This window comes from Motacilla alba, chromosome Z (assembly GCF_015832195.1).
Source record: "Motacilla alba alba isolate MOTALB_02 chromosome Z, Motacilla_alba_V1.0_pri, whole genome shotgun sequence".
In the NCBI taxonomy this organism is placed as follows: Eukaryota; Metazoa; Chordata; class Aves; order Passeriformes; family Motacillidae; genus Motacilla; species Motacilla alba.
The window spans coordinates 17,011,246-17,031,404 of record NC_052046.1 but is presented as its reverse complement, the minus strand read 5'-3'; the positions used below and the strand labels follow the sequence as shown (position 1 = coordinate 17,031,404).

The window sequence follows — 20,159 nt, the reverse complement described above, 5'->3', positions numbered from 1 at the left end:
TATAGGGACAGCTTCACACTGTTCTATAAAACAGAGAGATACTTCAGAAACACTATGAAATTTCAGTATTTGTCTATGAGGACATGTCTCTGCCTGGCAGTGAGGCCTGTGAGCATGGTGGGAAGAAAACACACAGACTTCTGTGCTGAAATGAACAAAGCTGTACTCTACAAGCAAGCACAGGTGAGTAATGCTGACCTTAAAGGCAAGAACAAATGTGTTTGGTTACAGAAAATCCATGTAACATCCTCATCTCTAAGCTTCATCTGAAGTGTTTGCAATTTGCATCTTATATTATTTCAGAACAAAATAAAACAAACAGACAAAACTTAACATATTATAACACTGGTGTATCTAATAATTACCCAGAAGCCCATTATATTAACTCTGTCTCCTTTTGTTACTCGCAAGTAAAACCTTGCTCAAAATCTGTCTGAAAACCAAAATACGTTGTTTAATATTGTCTGAGTTCTTACATTTTAAGTTGTGATAGTTTTTCAGGTTTTATGGTTTTCTGACACAAATTGCTCTATAAATGATTTTGAACAAATGCAAATAAAAAGACCAATTTAATCTTTATTTTGTATCCCTTAATATATTAAAAAGTACAAGATAACATTAAAAATAATGACATGAGTAAGCTGCAGTTGTGGTGAGAAGGTTCAGAAACCAGAAGAGATCTAAGTCCTTTTTCACGGGTGGAGATCACAGCGGTTCCAGGCAGACAACCAGAAACTCTCTCAGGAGCCACCAGACCCCTAAACCTACGTTGCTATGTGGCTGAAGGTGCCTTGGGTCGTCAAAAGCCAGCGATGTAGCTTCAGTGCATGAGTGACACAAATGGAGGTGGGTTTTTTTTTAAATTTATTTTTTATTTTTTTAATTGCGTTTTTTCTTTTCTTCCCTGCCACAGGCTTTCTGTGCCAGCGTTGATTCAGCTGTACATATCTGAACAGAAACGTTTGCTTTGCACTATTTTCTGCTCACTCCTTCTTGGCGCGTTTGACCGTCAGCCGGAGCCGTGCTCAGCCCAGCATCGGCGGCTGCTGCTCTTAGGCAAGGGCACGGCAGAGCTAAAACCAGAGCGAACTAAAGCCAGGCTGACGGTAAGCCTTGGCTAGTCTGGGTGTTTGGTGTCCTGCCGCGCGCGCAGGTGGCAGGCTGGGCGCGGCCCGGGCGCTCCCGATGGAAGCGATGCCAGGATGGCAGCAGCCGCCGCCGAGCTCGGGGCAGCGGCACGGCCGGCGGGGCGCCAGGTCAGCGCCCAGAGAAACGCGTCCGTGTGGAGGGAGGATGGCCTCCGGCAGGGATTTCCGAAAGAGCCTGAGGCGGGGAATTTGTGCGAGGTGAGTGTCGGCATTTCCCTGCTGCCGGGGCTCCGGCAGGGCGGGGTTGCAGCAGTCTGCATAGGCTGCCCGGGCAACGCGAGCTCCAGGACAGCATCCTCTCATTTCTTAAATTTACACCGAAGTACTGGAGCAAGTCCAGAGGAGGGTAGCAAAGCTGGTGATGGGTCTGCCGCACAAATCCTGTGAGGAGCAGCTGAGGGAGCTGGGGGTGTTTATCCTGGAGAAAAGGAGACTCAGGGGAGACCTTATCACTCTCTACAACTGCCTGAAAGGAGGCTGTGGCCAGGTAGGGTTCGGCCTCTTCTTCCAGGCAGCCAGTGCCAGGACAAGAGGAAATAGCCTCGAGGCATTAGGTTTAGGTTGGTCATTAGAAGGAATTTCTTCACAGAAAGGGTGATTAGACATTGGAATAGGCTGCCCAGGAAGTGGTGGAGGCACGGTCCCTGGAAGGGTTGAAAGAAAGACTGGGCATGGCACTTAGTGCTATGGTCTTATGAAATGGTGGTGTTAGGTTATAGGCTGGGCTTGATGATTTGAGAAGTTTTTTCCAACCTAATTGATTCTGTGATTTTCTCGCAGGAGCACGCTGCTGTAGTGAAAGGAAAGCTGTACCCACAATTCCCCTTCCCAGTGTGCAGACAGCTTAGGGCAGCAGGCCGTACAGACACTGAGCCGGGTGAAAGGAAAGAGCAAAAAACTGGTCTTATCCCTAGCCAAGAAGTGTCTTTGGCAGACTAGCCATTTTTTGCTGTGATGTGGGACACACAAGAGTGGTTTTAAGTTCTACTGGACTGCAAGAGGCCACAGGGTCTTTACCAGCACCTTCACATCTGAAAAAGTTATCAACAACTGACAGAAGGGTAGGAGAGCTCATACAGGCCTCTCTTTTGCTTCCTTCTGCTTCTCCTTTACCGTATGAGTTGCTCCTGCAGACCCAGCTGTAAGCGCGGAACAGTCGGGAGGGAGGCCTGGGTTTGGTGTGGCGCGCACTCATGGGAGGGGGAGCCTGCCTTGCGCGGTCGTTTTTCCTCAAATGCCTAAGGCTTCATGAATTGACAAAGGGGCACTGCCCAGGGGTCACCCACACTCTACTCACCTTAGAAGAGATCTACTGGAGGGCCATTCAGAACGCAGATCAAACTTCCAGTACTCTGAGTCGGTCTGGAGGAGAGACAATCCTAGGGGAGGCTGTTTCTCTCCGTCAGCAACAGAGGGAGCTGACGGAACGTCGAATGAGCTTACAGAGCGCTGACTCCTGCAGCTGCTTTTCCCCAGCAGCGCTAGGGGAAAGAGAGGAAGGGTTTGCAGGCTGCATGTCTACAAAGGGCTTCCTGGAAGATGTAGGGAACTTTACGTGGATGACTCGAAATATTTAGAAAACGAATAAAAGATGCTCTAAGTGCTCTGGATATGTTCCTATAATTATGGTCAGAAAGTGTAATTCTATTTTCCACTAAGAAGAATACCAGAACTTTTCAGTAATGCATGCTCATGTCTAGGAAACTCTGGCTCTAAAACAGTCTGAAGTCTTTCTGTCTTCTAGAATAGAAAGTTCTGCATGTTGCCTCTACAATCAGTGGTGAAAGCCTGTGTGGTCTTGGGAAATCAGATATTAATTTTCTAGCAAGCAGGATTTTCTGTAACTAGTCAATAAACCTAAGGCCAGACATGAGCTGCAGTAGTAAATAGGCATTCTTTATAAAGGGAATGATGAATCTGGTCTTGTTGAGACATCTCTTTTAGGATAAGATGAATAGTGCTGCAGAAATATGTTTTTCTCACTGACAAAGGGAAAGCAGAGTGATTGCTCCAAATGTCAGTATTTGCACTGTCCCACTTAGTGTGCATATCTGCTTTCTGAGTACTGCTCTTACACAATCAGTGCTATTCTAAAAAGTGCTTGGCATATACTCCCATGCACATTTTTAAAAGGAATTTTTTCCATTAAAACTGTTTTTACAGTAACACCTCAGACGCCTAAGAAATTCTCTGTCATGAAAACTACTCTACGTAGCTGTCATGCTGCAACAGGTTTGGAAGGAAGGAATACCAGGAGAGCTGAAACAGAAAAGTAATAGGTGAGTTATGCCATATTCAAATATACAGACAGGATATTTGCTTTTCTGATGGGTTTTTTTACTTTGTCTTTGGCCTGGAATTATTTATGAGGATACTACCTTATTGACATGGATAACAGTAACTTGAGAAGGTCCATTTAGGAAATGTCTGCTGGAGAAAAGTTAGGAGTAACTTTTTTGTCATTTATTTGATTCAGATTTCTTCTTTTTCTCTAGGCTATTATCTTGTAAACTAAGATCAAAACTAAACTAATGAAGCCCCCAAGATGGGTTTGTTACCTCTGAGAGAAAGCATATATTGAAATAAATATGCATGAAGAACATGAATGATTCTGTTTTCCACTTGCTTTAACAAGCACTGTGTGTGTAGAAGATAATTGCTTCAGTTCTTCAGGATGCAGCTGTTGATTTTGTCACGCAGACAGAATGAGGTGCTATGAAAAAAATACCAAAAAGTTACCAAAAAGTACCTTTCTGAGAATGTTGTTGTGAAAATAGGTGGTCAGATTTTGATCAAGGTTGAAAGAATACAAGGAATGTGCTTAACATGTGAAACAAAGACTTCAGAACACTTCCTGTTTGAGTGTAATTTTCTATTTCTGTACATTTTATCAGTTTATTCCTTGTAGTGAACACTGGTTTACATTTTTTTCTTTTTTTAGGCAGTATCCATGTCTTTTTGGACCATAAATCTATGCTTCATCTACCTACCTTCATTAGTGAAGAAATTTCTCTTCAGTACAAAATTGACTTGTTGTGTGAAGCATTGATACTTATGTTAGAAAATCTATTACCACAACATGACACTCAAAACCTCTTCTCTACTTTACTGCTATCTCCTTGTGACTGCTTAAATATTAAGATAGAACTTTTTAGTCAGTGATTACAATTTCTCCTGTTCTTTCCTTCCCTGGATTGCACCAGTTCCAAAGTCCATATGAAGAGGTTAATAGCTGCTTTCACATAAGTACTCTTTTGACCATAATTATTGAGTGAGCTTGCTTCAGAAATGCATATCTAATGTCTTTTTAATAGCATTTTATAATCCTTAATTCATATAATTGAGAAGTTTCTGTGAGGGTATTAAGCTGAACTTCTAAGAAAAGGAGGTGATGTCAGCATTGATGGGCTAATTAGCGCTGTTGTCTGATGCTTTGTAATAGTGCTACACTTGATGTTGGAAAGAGGCCATGCTTTTATACCATTCTGGGAAACCTGATTCTTGGGGCAATCACTTAATCTTCTTAATAAACAAACTAGTCTTGAAATTCTTCCTTTTAACAGGAAACAGTGCTTTCCTCTCGCTCCCCTCCATCAACTGATTGGAAAGTCAGTAAATTTTAAAACTCTTAAAATAAACAACGCAATTGTTTTAATAGTCTTAGGTCAATCTAGCCAACAGAGAAATTGAATGTAAGTGCTCTTTTTTGATGAGATGATAAACTCTTTCCATGAAGTAATGTACAGAAAACATTTTTTTTCTTTTAATGGAGCATTTTTTAGAAGATGAGGACGTGTTGTTCTGTTCAAATGGAGTAATAGAATTATTTGGGTTGGATGGGACATTTAAATATAATCTAGTCCAAACCACCTGCAATGATGAGGGACACTTTCAGCTTGATCAAGATGCTGACAGCCCTGTCCAACTGGGCCTTGAATGTTTTCAGGGATGGGGCATCCACCACCTCTTCAGGCAACATATTGCACTACTTCTCCACCGCATTGTAAAAAATCTCTGCCTTATACGTAGTGTCAATCTCCCCTCCTTTAATTTAAAACCATTACCTCTTGTCCCATCACAACATGCCCTGCTAAAAAGCCTGTACTTCTCTTTCTTATCAGCCCCTTGTAAGTATTGAAAGGCTACAATAACAGCTCCCTGGGGTCCCTCCTTCAAGCTGAACAACCACATCTCTCTCAGCCGTCCTCAGAGAAGAGTGCTCCAGCCCTCTGATCACTTTTGTCTGCAAAAAAAAGCAGAATCACCTCCCTTAATTTGCTGGTCACACGGTTTTTGTGCAGCCCTGGATACCATTGATTTTCTGGGCTGTAACTGCCCATTTCCAGCTCATGTCCAGCTTTTAATCCATCTGTGCCCCAAATCCTTCTGGGCAGGGCTGCTCTCAATCTGTTCATCCTGCAGCCTGTGTTGATACTGGAGGGTGCCCTGAGTCATGAGCAGCACCTTGAACTTGGCCTTACTGAACCTCACGAGGTTCATGTGGATTCTGTGTAAACCTAGATTTATACAGTAACTTACATGTAGAAACTGAGTTAGAGCAAATATGTTCAGAGTTCTAGATCCAGGACTACAACAATCTCCTAAATTGTGATATGGGCATCTTTGCAATACATTGTGGTATGACCAAAATGTAAGTTCTTCCTAAAACCATTTGAAAGTCAGTCTTGGCTAAACCCATAGGAAAATCTACTTATCTTCTCCAATACAGTAAAAAATGACTATTTACTTTGTGCAGCCTGTTAGTATAAAGGAATGGGATCTGTTGAGAATAGTCTGTTGAAAATAGAATCTTCTCACATACCAGTGAGTGTGTGTGGTCTCTCTGTGGGACAGAATATTACTTCCTTGCTTACACAACCAATTTTCTACAGAAATGTCTGCACTAATTTTAGAGGGATACATATCCAAGCAATGTGATTAGCTTTCTGCCAAGTTGTCTGTATAAATCATACAGAAAATGCCTCTCAAAGCTGAAGGCCTGCTGTAGGACAGCTGGAATATATAAAGGAGAAACACTTCTGTTTTCCAGTTATGTTTTTCTAAGACCTTTCTTGTCATGATTGCAGCAGAGTTTTGAAGAAGAGTAACACTGACTGCGTGTAGAATGGCAGATTTCACAGGCATTGTACAGAAAGTATTCACTAATCTTGAGTGGTTGATAAAAAATATCTGCTGCATTTCCACATTACTATGTAGTAATTACTATATATAATAATGACCAAACAAACAGAAAATTGGCATCAGAGTATTCATCTCAGTGACCATTGTGAAAAAATGCATATTACTAGGAATTGATGAAGATATTCCTGTCTTGTGTGAGCTGATCTGAGTCATTGAAACTTGGTTAAAGACCTAAGGATTCAGATATCTCTTTCCTTATTTTTGCTGCATCATCTCTTTCTTTCATACCCCAAGAAATTCTAAAGCAATTTTTAAGATCATATTCCTCAGAGATACCTTGTAGCTATTTTCCACTTTATATTGTAACACTGGTTTAGGGAATGCGATCATGGAATCAGTGTCTGTGAGCCTGGTTTGAGGGAGGACTCTGACATCCAGGAGGTGTCATGCTGTAATCAATGGCCCTGTAGTGTATGCACCACAGAACTGCCCTTCCCTCACAGATGGATTTATTGACAGCATCCAGGAAACGTCATTGCAAGCTCCTAACACTGGTCCAAATGCCAACTCAGAAGAAGACAAGAGGTCACTAAGGTTTGACAGGTGACCCAGGCAGTAACTCTGGATGTGCAGGTTTGGACCTTCTTCCACTGCTAAGGGGCCTTGTTCAAACAGCTTTGTTGAAGTGTGTGTGGTCATTAGCAATGAAACTATGTTTTATGGAAGGAAAAATGTCTTGAGTCTCTCAGGTTAGAGCAATATGGTTTGAACATGATTTGGTATTCTGTATTTGTTATTCATTTCCCATCCCAGAGACAGACTGCTTTGAGGCTTTTATGTAACGACTATTGAGTCCTTTGATGGGATTGGTGTTATCCATGGTATTTAAATATATTTTTCAACTGACTTCTTAATTCAGTCATATTTTCACTTCAGCTTAGCTTCCAATGGTCCCAGAGGTTGGATATAGCATTGCATAGAAATAGCATAGAAAGTTGGATATGGTTGGATATAGAAAGTGATGATGTGAAGGTCTGGGAAAATACTAGTTGCATCTGGAAAGGTACATTCCAATTTTCAGGCACACTGAACAATAAGATAGTACAGTCTGCATCTACACTGGAAAAGAAGTGCATCTACCTCTTCCAGTAAGTGTTACAGAATAATACAAAGTGGCTGAGAGCTACCTGCCCACAGCTATTTCTAGAGTTCTCATAACAGCTATTTCTAGAGTTCTCATAACCTCTCATAACATAGTATTCCAGCTTTTTCAGTGTGGTTAACTCCTAGCATTTTACCTGGCTCTCCTTTGGCCCCCACCTGATACACTGGTGGTCCTAAAACATTAATTTCCTATAGCTTTTGTGTTTCAGAATGCTACAAGCAGTATAGGGTTGTGCTGTGGAAGGGGCAGGGGATATATGTGATATGGACTGCTGAGTACATGAGATCAGGGCATGCAGAGATAGTGGAGTCAAAGGTCAAACTTTCCCTAAAACTGCTGCTGGTTTCATCTGTGGGAGACTTGATTAATTTGCTACATAAAATATCCTATGAATGACTGGGCATTAGAGGGGGGGGGTGAATGATCAAGTGATTTGAAAACAGGAGGAACCTGAAGACAAATTTTACTGGTGTTCCTGTACTTATTTGAGTGTGATACAGTTCATTAAACATCAGACTAATATTTTGGTGTCTTCTGTCTTGGACGGATTATTTGTTTTTGTGCTTTGGCTATTTCTCTGTATGTTGTGGATTTCACCCCTTGTAGAAGAAATTTTATGTTATTTATTTCATGGGGTTTATGTGATAGATTTGTATTTTCTTTCATTGTTTTCCTCAGTGTAAATAAGCCTCATTTCAGAGCAGTTGATAGCAACACTATAGGGATAAATCCCAGTGGTTTTTTTTTCCCTTGATAACAAATGAATAGAGGCTTTAAGAATACCAAGTTTGATCCCACCTACTTGTTAATTGAGTAGTTTGATGGGACAGTACTGACTACTTATCACTTCCTGAGTCTCATTTTGAGAATTGACACAGTCATGTGAGTGCCAAAATCTTATCAAAATAGTGATATTCACTACTACCCAGACAAAATAACAAAATGACACAGCGAAATTTAATTTCCACTAAGAAATGCCTGTTAACATTTACCTGTTATGCATATTAACATACCCATGAAGTAGGTGGATAGAGCTGAAAGGGTAACCAATATGATTTGGGGTAGATGAATTACTCAAAAGAGAAGAGAATCCTGAAATGAGTTAGAGATGATTTAATCTGTTACTGTCTCATTGCGTATTACCAGCTACCAGCATTAAAGAAGAAAATTATATACAGAGTTTCAGAAATGTTACTATTCATTGAATATTACAATTAAGTGTCCTAAATTTCTTGAACTATTTTACTTGGTGGGATTCAGAAAGGCTTTGAATATTTTTCAAAAGTAATAAAAAATCTACATATTAGAAATACAGTCTTATCTGTACTATAAAGTTTCATTTCAGTAATGTTAGACCTTTTTAAGGTTAGAATGCAGTGTTACAAATCCCATTGTGCAGATCTGAGGTCATTCCTGCAAACCTTCTTAATTATCTCCACAAAATTTTAGACACAGAAAAAAATTGCTGTAATCTACTTGCTCATCTTTAGAAAGAAGGAATACTACAGCTGAGAGGAGAAACATTTACTGTCTGTCCAATTGAATTTTGGAATAGGGGATAAGGTTAAGGACAGATTACGGAAAAGATTTATGATGTAAGTTTTCCATAACTGTCATTAAAATTTTATGTAGAATGTGTAAGTGTATATTTACAGAATACAAATATTTTATCAGTGTTGAATTCTTTTTTGAACCAGAGACATTAGTTGTAGAGATAAATATCATATTCTGCCCTTGAAACTTTTAAGACTCATTGTAATGAGTAACTATTCTCTGGGCAATAATTTCAAGAAGGAAATTAAAACAGAGAGAAAAAAATGCAAAAATGTGGGTCTTCAGCATTTTACTCTATACACTATAACAATATAATTTCTTATACATAAAAATCTAGCATTGAATCATACAAAACACTAATGATATGGATTTTTTCATAGTGCTGAGGAGCCTTTGCAGCCTAATGTAGACAGTGACCACAAAAGATGACTCCTCTTTCTCACACTTGTATTGGCTTTTGTTTCTTGTTACTGTGTTTTCATGAGCTTAGTGTGGTGTGATCGAAGAGCGTTTGTTTTAAAAACCTTTTCCTGTGGTTAGGTGTTGGTGGGGCAGACATTAGTGGGGAAATAAACCCCAGAGAGTAAAGAATTAATTGCTATATAAGGAAGTTTTGGAGCAGGAGACCATACAGGAACAATTCTGCTGCTAGCAAATTCTGACAAAAACAAAGGCAAAAAAAGAGAAAAACCAAGATATTTTATATTAATCATTAAACAAAATGTAGTGGAGCCTGTTCTCAGTTCTCCCTGACTGAATGCACGGAGGTTTCAAAAAGCTGGTGAAATGTGGCTTCTACCTAGTCTAGTGTGTCTAGTGTTTTGAGCCTACCCAGGGTAAATTAGGCCCTTCAAGCCTCCTCTGAGCTGTGCAGAGGCAAATATAATGAGAATGTGAAAGACTTAGGCCTTAGAAAAAGTGGTGGTGTTTTGTGTTACTGATTTGTGTGTGATGAATCTTCAAATACAGGATGTTAAGAGGGGACCCAAAATGAGCTTAGAAGTGTTACCACCACAAAGAACCTTTGGACCAAGAAGTGAAGCTTCATACTACTGGCTGGTGCAATGATTACTCTAATTTAATTCCTCCAATGTGTTGTTTTTTCACAGACTGTGAATTCTTCTGTGTGTTTCCAGAAAGATGGTGATACGTCCCCTTCACATAAAATGGAAATGCTGCAGGACATAACTCTCATACAACTTCCTTCAGCTATAGATCTCAATACAACTTTTAAATCAAATAGCTCTACCTCCACTTTGAATTAAGTTAAATGTTTCAGCAATCAGCCTTGGCTATTCTAGTAGCCAGTAACCACAGCAGCAGTTTCACTGAGTGGACTTTGAAATATCTTTTTTTGGAAGACAGCAGTGACATCATTTGTGGTTTGAATGACACCTTGTAAAATCTCACTTATGTCTTTTTGGAGAGGGGGCAAAAATTAAACACTCAAAAGTTACACACGAACACACATAAATCTCAGGTCTGAAGATTTTGAGCTCTTCCTAAGATCTAACAAACTATTTATGTGCATGTGTTTATAATTGTCCCTGGGGAGATTTTTTCAACATACTTTTGCAAGTGTCCATGTATATCCATGAGCAGGATAAACGTTTGCTGATATGATATACACTGGTAATGCACAAGGTATGTCCCAAGACTGACAACAATAGCAACAGTGGTCTACAGAAATGATTTCTACTGCAACAGTCAGGTCTATAATTAAACGGGCTGATGGATTCAGCTGTTCTCCAGAGAAATTTCAGTTGCCAAAAAAAGATGCCAAGCCTTGGATGATGGTAGTACATTCTTTGCTTCAGGGGTCATGCAAAATGAGAATGTTCCGGTTTGGTGTTAAATGTTGCTCACCATGTGCTGCTGAAGCTAATTATTACAGTGATTTGTTTTGCAAGTGCAGTGTGCCCAGTGTCAGGGACAATGGAAGCAGTACTCCCATCACACATTTACTGAGCAAGCCCTGAACATGAGGGGCAGAGTTTCCTTAATAACTTTTTGCATTTTCTTCTACCACTTGCAGAGTAAATGTTATCATTAACTCAAAGATGGTGGACAAACTGTACCATAGACTCTGTCCTATGTCTTTCTCAGTCACAAGAATCGCCTTGGAACAAGGGTGGTTTTGGGTCTGTATCTGTTGGAGAAGGAGCCTCATTTCTGGTGGAAAAAATTTGGGTGAGTGATGTGGCAATGTAAAATCCTGGGTGAGAGATTAAAAAATTCTAATGGGTAAACTGTAACTCAGATGCTGCTGTGCAAACATACACATTTGAGGAGATAAGATGTACAAAGACATGGGCTTATCAGAGGTATTCTCCTTCATGTAAGTGGAATGCTTGCCAATAAAGGTTTCACAGAAGAATTGTCAAGATGTTTTTCTGTGGTCTCTCTCTCCCCCAAACCATACTTCCCCTTACCCCAGCTTATTTACACACTGTTATTTTGCAGTAATTTTTAGTAGCTTTCTTTTAGAGCTAAACATCGTGAGCTGGAGCCTTGAGAATCTCATTGCTGTCACTTTACGACCTGCTGCACACATCTGGAATGGACTCTTGATTTGAAAGACGCTGAAGGCATTGATTTGAATTCCAGTTCCAAACACATTTCATGTCTGGCTTGGATAGAAAAGGAATATGCCTTGCAGTTTGGATCAGTGATGGAGAAGTGCAAGTACTAGATAACTTACTTTTTTTTGGTCTTTCTCCATTTTTAGCTAAAGCAGCTACTAAACTATTTGATACTGATTTTTTTAAAAATTTTAATTTTTAATTATATTTTTTTTTGGAAACAAATGGAAAAGGTTGACTAGACCACAGAAGAACTCTGCTGAAAATATATGTGTCACTTATCAGTATCATATTCTACCTTACTGAACATCCAGACCTAGTGACATCCAGAATTAGCTGCACGTAATGAAGCTCCTAAAACAAAAAGAGCTGATGACTAAATTAATGATTCAATTTTCCAGTGACAATCAGATTATTTTTCCATCCATAAGAGGAACTCTCATTTAAGTATTTTATTCAGCACAGGCTATGTTTTTCTTGTATGTCTTCTGCTGAGATCACTCTAGTGGTCAATGTCTTTACAGTTCAATTCAAAACAAAACACTCCTTATAGGTTCACATTTGAGAATTTGACTTCAGTCTGATTATACATTTATATCTGTACCTATTGTTATGTTACACTACTACTAACAAGATGATTTTGTGTGACTATAGCTGAGATGCTAAGATAAGAACTGGCCCTACCTGCTGCAGTCATGAGTCAGCAATCTGAAGGTACTGAAGTACAGTGCTTCCATGTATGAACTCATAAAGACTGACATGCAAATAAATAGCTTTAACCTCACAGGTATGTACCGCTTCAATACAGTCTGACTTCTGCATGACTGATAAAAGTATTGAAAATTTGGAAATACTCATTGTCTTACTTGTGAAATAAATGAGCTTGAAGTTTTCTTTTTGTCAGTTTTGGAACTGGGGAGTGGCCAAATTGTAAACAAATGAAGGGAACAAATTTTTCTTTCTTCCTGCTGTCAAATTTTAATTTCTTGTTTGTTTTGGATTGGCAGTTGTGGAACATTGAAACCAGAAAGAGGCGAAGAAATGTGTTTGGCCACCTGTCTGTAATTGGAGCTGGAATCATTGTACTCTGAGCAGGTGAGTAGTAAAGTCTATTCCCAGAAAGAGTCTTGCTTCTTTTACCCAGGCAAATGACCCATTCATTTTAGCTGATTTTCTTGGCTTTGTTCAAATGTAATTTACCTCTTCCCCCATATCTCCTCCATCTCAGAAATCATTAGTAGATTTATTGTATGACAGGAAAGCAGCCAAAGAGGATTTAACCTCTGTTTCTGCAGTCTCTTTCTTACTCTCCTTCCAAAAACTGTCACCACTTGCAGAATTTCACTATGCTTTGGAGACTGTGACTGGTTTTGTGCAAAGCCTGAGCTTGAAATAGTTTTGCCTCCAGTTGGTCTGAACTTCAAATATCATGGCCTGCCCTGTACTGGGGAAAGAGTATGTAACTTAGATGGCCCCACCATTGATATCAAGGCTCCATCTGTCTTTCCAAATGCACAGCAAAGCACAGATGTTAAGAGTTGCACGCCTCTCTAGCTGTGTATCTGCAAGGTAAGGCCAGCTCATTGCTATCTACAACCCAAGAAGGGATGGAGTGGTTGACCTTTGCATCTCAAGGGTGTATTTTTTATTAGCAGGTAAATATTTTGCATTTAGGTATCATTTCAGTATGTGGGCTCAGATGACAAAGATCAGATGTACTCTTGTGGGTTTTTTGTCATCCCACTTTCTGTTTTAGATCTTTGACTCACGCATGAAGGGGCTGAGGAGAGACTTGTGCATGATGAATGCTTCTGTGATTTTAAGATCATATGTTAGTGTTCTGTTTTACTTAAATAGAAAGATAATGGCGAGGGTATGCTGACTTTATTGTTAAGTCACAATGAAACTAGTATCTCTTGATAAGAGCAGCAGTGGTAGATCCATTTTTGGCTTCACAGGATGCTCTGGTTGTGATTGTATGAGGTCTGCAAGGTGGAGGTGCAAGGAGGTACAAATATACCAGCTGAGCAGTTCATAAACTGCAGTTGCAATTGTGCTGTGTGGGTTAGGCTACAAGGATGCAGGTGTAACATCCTGCCAGTGCCAAGTGGCATAACCTCACTGCAGGAAGAAATAGTTTTGGTTCACATTTCCTCTTAGCCAAAGCAGTGAAAACAACAGGAACTTTGGAGCAGAAATTGATGATAAAATTCAGTGTAAAGCTGTGAACTACAGTTATGGTTGACGCATTAGGTTTAGGTAACATTGCTTTCTTTTTCTAGGTTTGAAATTAACCAGATAATTCTAATTTTAGGGCAGAGTTAAAATAACAGCACAAGGAGAAAAAAATACATGGAAATAATATTAATTGTTACTAACATTAGAGCAGCATTCTTACACTAAACTTCACTGTGGAAGTTTCCAAAGTATCAATTGACTTTGGGATTACATTGTCATTGTTGTTGTTAAAAATAGTCCAACAGCACATCATCATGAATCTGCAAATAAATTTCAGTACCATAAAGTCCATTATACAAGCACAACACAATGAATTTTGTGCAGTAAGTCAGGTTTGTGTGTGCATTTTTAGTGCTTCCAAGTAACTCAACATGTATTTGAAAAAACTTTTAAGACCCATTGCAGGAAAGTCTCCAGTTACTAACCCTTATTAATATAATTAAAATCCTTAAATAAATTTATTGCAATAATGTCAGATACCTGTTTCTGAGATACCCAGAAGGATTGTATTGAACTTGCTGATTTTATTTCAGTGTCATACTAGTCTTAAGCGTGAATTTCAGCAGGAATCTCTTCTGATTTGTCATAAGATTAATGTAAGTAATATCCATAAGAAATGGTAAAATGTATTGCAAGGTATTTTCAGAATTTTCAGTTCAACTCCCATATTAATGCGCAACAGCCATATTCAAGAGCTGAACTTTAACAGCAGCAGTGCTTCCAGGCAGGGTATTCCTTCCTGCCTTTGGCAGACTGATGGTACTGGAACAGTATATCAGACTGATGATATTGTAGAACAGTGAATCAGTTTCCTAGCAAGCAGCTAGTGCAGCCGTGTCAAGCTGTGCAGATTTTCCTAAAGCCTTGGATTGGGTGGGAGAAACAAGGCAAGGGAAGGGACAGAACCAAAGAATACATGGTAACTTGCCAGAAAGCCCTCTAGCAGTAAAATGCAGTTTTACACTACCTCTCTGTTGGGCTTGGAGCCATACCCGGCTTTGGCAAAAATCACCCTGTGAAAGGATTTTTCATGAAGAACAGGAAATAGTTTACATTAAATGGCTCAGCAGTTGAACAGAGTGTAGATTAGTGGCATACACTGTGCTTATGGAAAAGAAACTTGAGAGACAGCAGGCATTCTGCCCAGCTGGAATGGTGCGGCTGCTTGGCTCCTTCCTGTTGTCAGTCACCTCCGCAGTCAGGGCGTGCTTTGATAGCCGTTCTGTGTTTCCTCTTACTGAAACGATGTTGTTCTGCTGTTTCACTCTGATGTGGTTTGCTTCTGAAGAAACATCAGTGTGATGAAGTGTCTTTTAATGTTCTATCAACATTAAACCCATGCTGTCTTTTCTTATCTGCAGTGGCTCGCTACTAGGATTTGTCCATCACTTTGAAGTCCAGGTTGCTCAGCACCATGTTGGGATTCTTCGTTAAAACAAACAAAGCATTTTCAGCCTGAAATTGTTGCTAGCCTGCCTGTTGCTGGCAATTTGGTCTAGAGGTGGTACATTGAATATCTGGCCTAGCATCCCTGGGGTGAAATTGCAGTGACAGACACTGAAAACCATACTTCCTTTCTTAGCAGTTAAAGTATATTAAGAAGGCATATTGCTCAGGCAATTTTTCAAATTATCTTACTCATGTCTATTAGTTTCTTCTGTTTGTAACGCAATTAATTTTAAAACCAGTTGTCTTCATAGATAGGTTTGCTAGGGCTTTGATACTGGATTAGTAAGTCTTTGTAAATATATTGCCAAACAGAAATAATATTTTTCACAATTTATTCTATCTGTGTACCTTCGCAGAAAAGTTTGGTGGTGTAATACTTACAAGTTTGCAAACAAGGTATTTTGATTTTTGGAGTTTTGGAAAACTACTTCTGCTGCAATCAATTTGATATATGGGGTTCCTTTTGCCCTCCTGACCATATTTTCATGCCATTGTGGGTGACAAATAATCTGAAGAAGGAAATTTTAAATGAAATTATTTAAGATTCTTTATGTAGTCTCTGTCTGTGTGGGAGATATGTTAGGTAATAGTAGTAAGAGGCAGAAGAGTAGAGTATTTACAAGCTGGTTATTCTCCCAAAAGTATCTGAGGCTGGACTGTAGTGCTGGAGTTAAAGGGTCAGGGAAATTTATTGAAACAGGTGGAATTGAGTTTTGAGAAGCTTTTCTTCAGGTAGATTCTGAGCCTTAGATATATCCTGGAAATATCCTGGGAGAAACCAGGTCTCTTGTAAACTCTGAAGGCCACTTTGCTTGGACTTCTGTGATGGCTTAGCTTAGGCAGTAAGACTCTGTCCTGCTTGGTTCTTGTGGTGCTAATGTGTGAGTCTGTGGCCTCTGAAAGGCAAGCAGTGAAGCTGGAGTTTTATGAGGGTATGTGGGACAGTGTAAGCTGTGAAACAAGGGCAAGGGAAGCAGCATTTGGAGTTTTGGGATCCTACACTGCCCTGAGTGTACATTCTGGATGGTTGTTGTAGTTCATTTTAAGAGCTAGACTCCAAGCTAAAACGCCTCTGTTCTTCCATCTGATCTCCTAATCTATTCTGGCATCTGTTTTCTTTTTATTTTTTAGGCCATGACCTGGTGTTCTTGGCAGTCAAAAGTCCTTGCTACAGGAGGTGGAATGAAAGATGGGATTTTGTGTGTCTGGCACACGAATTGTGAGAAAATCATCCAAAGTGCAATTATAGATTCACAGGTGAAATGATGAAATGTCTGCATACTTAGTCTATGCTCTTTTTGTATAGCTGTGCTCATTTGGCAAACTCCCACTGGCTTTGAGGGTGGTTCTGCAGTGAGAGGAACAGCAGGATTTTCTCTGGATGTGCGATTGTGCTGCGTTCAGCACCACCGTGTGTGATTGACTCAGAAACAGTTTGTTGTTTCTCATTCACCACTTCTGTCTCCATGCAGAAGTGATTGAAGAGGAGATAGTCTTGAAGCCAGACACTTTTCATCATCTTTCCTTGCTGGCAACAATAGTCTTGGCCAAAACCCTAAATGCAGAGAGAATAATGAAGGGGAAGAAAAATTCCCAGAGCATTGGGGTGAGGAGAGGTGTAAGACTCAGAGAGAAAACATCTGTTTCTGGAATTTGAATATTAGGAGACAGAGAAACAGGTTCTCAGCTGTAGTAAAGCAGCATAACTTGGTTTGCTGGAGCTATTATAACCTAGCTGAGGATGAGTTTTGAGGGCTTTTTCATACTAATAGGTTGTTACCACGTTTAGGTAGGACAATAAAGCAACTGTACTTTGAAGAGTTGAAAACAAGTAAACAGCCCTTCTAAATAAATAAATACTTTGCTGGGACTATTTTTCAGTAGCTTGTTTAAACACTGTAGATTAAATTTCAAATCTCTGAATGATGTATGTTAAGCCCTTCTGGAAATTAAAGCAGAACTTCAAATTGCATTAGATTTCTTCCTTGCTCTGGTTACCCAGCGAACTGATGATGGAGCAAGGCCTTCCTGGAAATCAGATGAAAATATGGAAGTATCCCATGCTTGTCAATTCATTAGAACTCTATGGCAAATACTTCCGTTATTTATTAGCTAAATTAGTCTGGTTTTGCAAGTGCATACCTTATGCAAAAAAAACAGGAAAGAGCAGTTACCTACACGTTTGTGTTAATGTGCACAATCCTGATTTGTGGGATTGTAAAGGCTGACTTAATAAGACTGTGTTATAAATTACTCCTGGGAAATTCCTTGTTTTTAATGATGGGATTCTTTTCTATAATTCCTAAGGCTGTCCCAGGTGCAGGATGTGTATTTCCACTTCTTTTTAAGGCTGACTAGACTAGGGTTGAATGTGTTAATGTCAGGTGGCTTCCAGTGTGTTCTGGCTGATGACCTTCTGGACAACACAAACCAAATGTGACTGCTTTTGCATCTCATAATGTAAGGATACTGAACCAGCTTTCAAATGATGTCTAACCAAATCTCCATGTGTTATTTAGACATGTCTGCATTTTAATGAAGGATTTTTCTGTGAAGAAATGTGGTGCAGAGTGTTTCCCTTGCACCCTGACAGAGAAAGAGGAGTTTCCTTAAAGCTCTGTATTGTTCTGTGGTGCTGTTGGGCTACACCATACACAGAGGTTGTTTCTTGCTATTAAGCCTCCTTGTCTCTGGTGCTTTTCATGAACAGAAAAGACCAGATCATTGCTACACAGACATATTCTTGCTTATGAAGACTCCTAATAACTTACTGTAAGAAATTAAATATTGGAAAAATTGTGAATGTATCAAAATACGATCAGAATAAATGCTGTGATGGATGATTGTGACTTAGATGGTTCTAAGTCAACCTCAGACACTTTTAACCACATAAGTTTTACACCCACAGAAATGATCTGACAAACTGGAACTGAATTTCATTTTATAAGCCTCTTGCAAATGCTGAAACCCCAGCAAAGAATGAAGACCTATCAGCACCAGTTGAGCACTTTAGTAATTTAGGTTGATTGTCACATAGTGTATTCAGAGCAGAATGACAACTGAAAGACAGTAACCTTTTTATAGCACTGAATCAGGTTTTGAGATGCTTCTGATAGAACTATCAGAGTAATTTATTAGAAAAGAAAAAAAGAAAAAGTTTGGATATAATGTCCACTCCTTAAGAAAGTTGTTGTAGATCAATGTGAACATACAGGCAAGCAAAATATGTAATTGCTTTGAAAATTACTTGACCTGAAAATGGTATTGAAACAATTAAATAAACCCAGAAAACTCCACTCAAAACCCATGCAAATGAATAATTTCAACTTCTCTGATTTCCCCCTATTGCCCTCCACTGCTTTTTGACTTAAACTGTAAATCAAATTACATCAGTGTTGTGGATAGTTTTGGGTGCCTCCAAAGATTACAACTCAACATCGTCCTTCAAAGTAATTACAGACATTGAACAGACACAGAATAAAGAATTCACTGAGTTGTAAAATCTCAGTCCTAAATATTGACAAAGATTCTGTATATTTCAATAACTTTAGAAGAAGCAAAGCTAGAAAACCGATCTCTGTTGAAATAATTTAGTGGTGTTGAAATTCAAGTAAAAACGTTTATCAGGAACTCATATAGCTCAGCACCAGGTCAGCGGGTATTTGCATTTAGCCATAGTGTTTCCAGAGAGCCACTCTATCAGCTTCACCATTTAAGGGCAGACTTTGCATTGGCAACAGTCCTGTGGCCTTCATCAGGTACCACAGGGCTGCACAGTCCCTCACATGTTTATCCTTATAGTATCTTGAGCTAGAGGAGTGCTGTTCTCTTGTGTCCATGGAGAACTCAGGTACAAGTGATGGGAGGACACAGGTCGCTCACATTTATTTTAGCTGGTCATGCATGACTTCTTATTTTCATGCTTCCTTTTAGGATGTGGTTTATCTGATCTGAGAAACTATTACTCAGAAGACTTTTTTCTCTTGGGGGTTTAGCTTACCAGTGTGATTGTCAGTAACTCACCCAGCCAGAAAAGACAAAGTCCAGTAACTTCAAGAAAAAAAAGCTTCAAATTTCTCTTGCTGCCATGTGCATAAAAACCTCATGTGTTTTCCTGGCATTGGCATAGTTGTAGAAGATACAGGAAGTCTATGGCAGAGCAATGAGGTAAATGCAGCTCTCAAGAGTCTCAATTTAGTTGCAGACTTCTTCTACCTTCAAGTTCAATGTCTGCTTGTGAGTGAGATTTTCGTACAACCACATTGATGAATTTGGTACATTCTTTGTGCTGCTAGACTGGGTAGCTTTCTGCTTCACATGTGTAGCTCCCAAGAATTACTACAACTGCAGACAAACTCAAAACACTTTCTGAGCGTTCCACTAAATGGCTTAGTGGAGTCACTGTTAAAATATCTCTTTAGCAGTAATAACTGAGCCACTGGAGACAGTATCTTATTATTGGATCAGCTGCTGCAAACTGTCTGCAACCCCTGTGCAGCAGATGGGAAAGCTCAGCAATGAGAGACATTACCAAACACAGATGAGACTGATGTTGTGAATGCATGGAGAACAATAGTTCAGGTTCAATGTGTTCCTTTGGCAGGAATGTCTCCTCAAAGTGGTGCAGACAGTTAAAGCCTACTCCCTATTAAGAATATATTTCCTTCAGCTCGTTATTGATGTGAAAACAGTCAATAGAGGATGATAGCTTCCCGCATCCTATGCAGCATGTTTCTCTGCTGCAGTAAAGTGGTACAAGCCATAGTGTGGGTGGTGAAAATGACTGGCATAATCAGTGTAGAATTCTGATTTATCTTTCCTTTTCTTTTACACATGTTTTATTTTATAGGTCACAAAGGGAGAGTCTTGCATCCACCCTAG

The 20,159-nt window shown here is 39.6% G+C and overlaps 1 protein-coding gene across 1 annotated transcript; it reads left to right on the top strand.

Annotated features, from left to right (window-relative positions):
* Positions 1–1,202: 1,202 nt before the first annotated feature.
* On the top strand, positions 1,203–20,159 carry CDC20B (cell division cycle 20B). The gene is given in 15 exon segments (XM_038124311.1): positions 1,203–1,506; positions 3,312–3,420; positions 6,668–6,731; positions 7,232–7,275; positions 7,310–7,353; positions 9,979–10,045; positions 11,486–11,573; positions 11,576–11,645; positions 11,648–11,694; positions 12,599–12,659; positions 12,662–12,686; positions 15,191–15,419; positions 16,410–16,535; positions 17,255–17,366; positions 20,128–20,159. Coding segments are annotated over 15 exon segments (1,422 nt in total).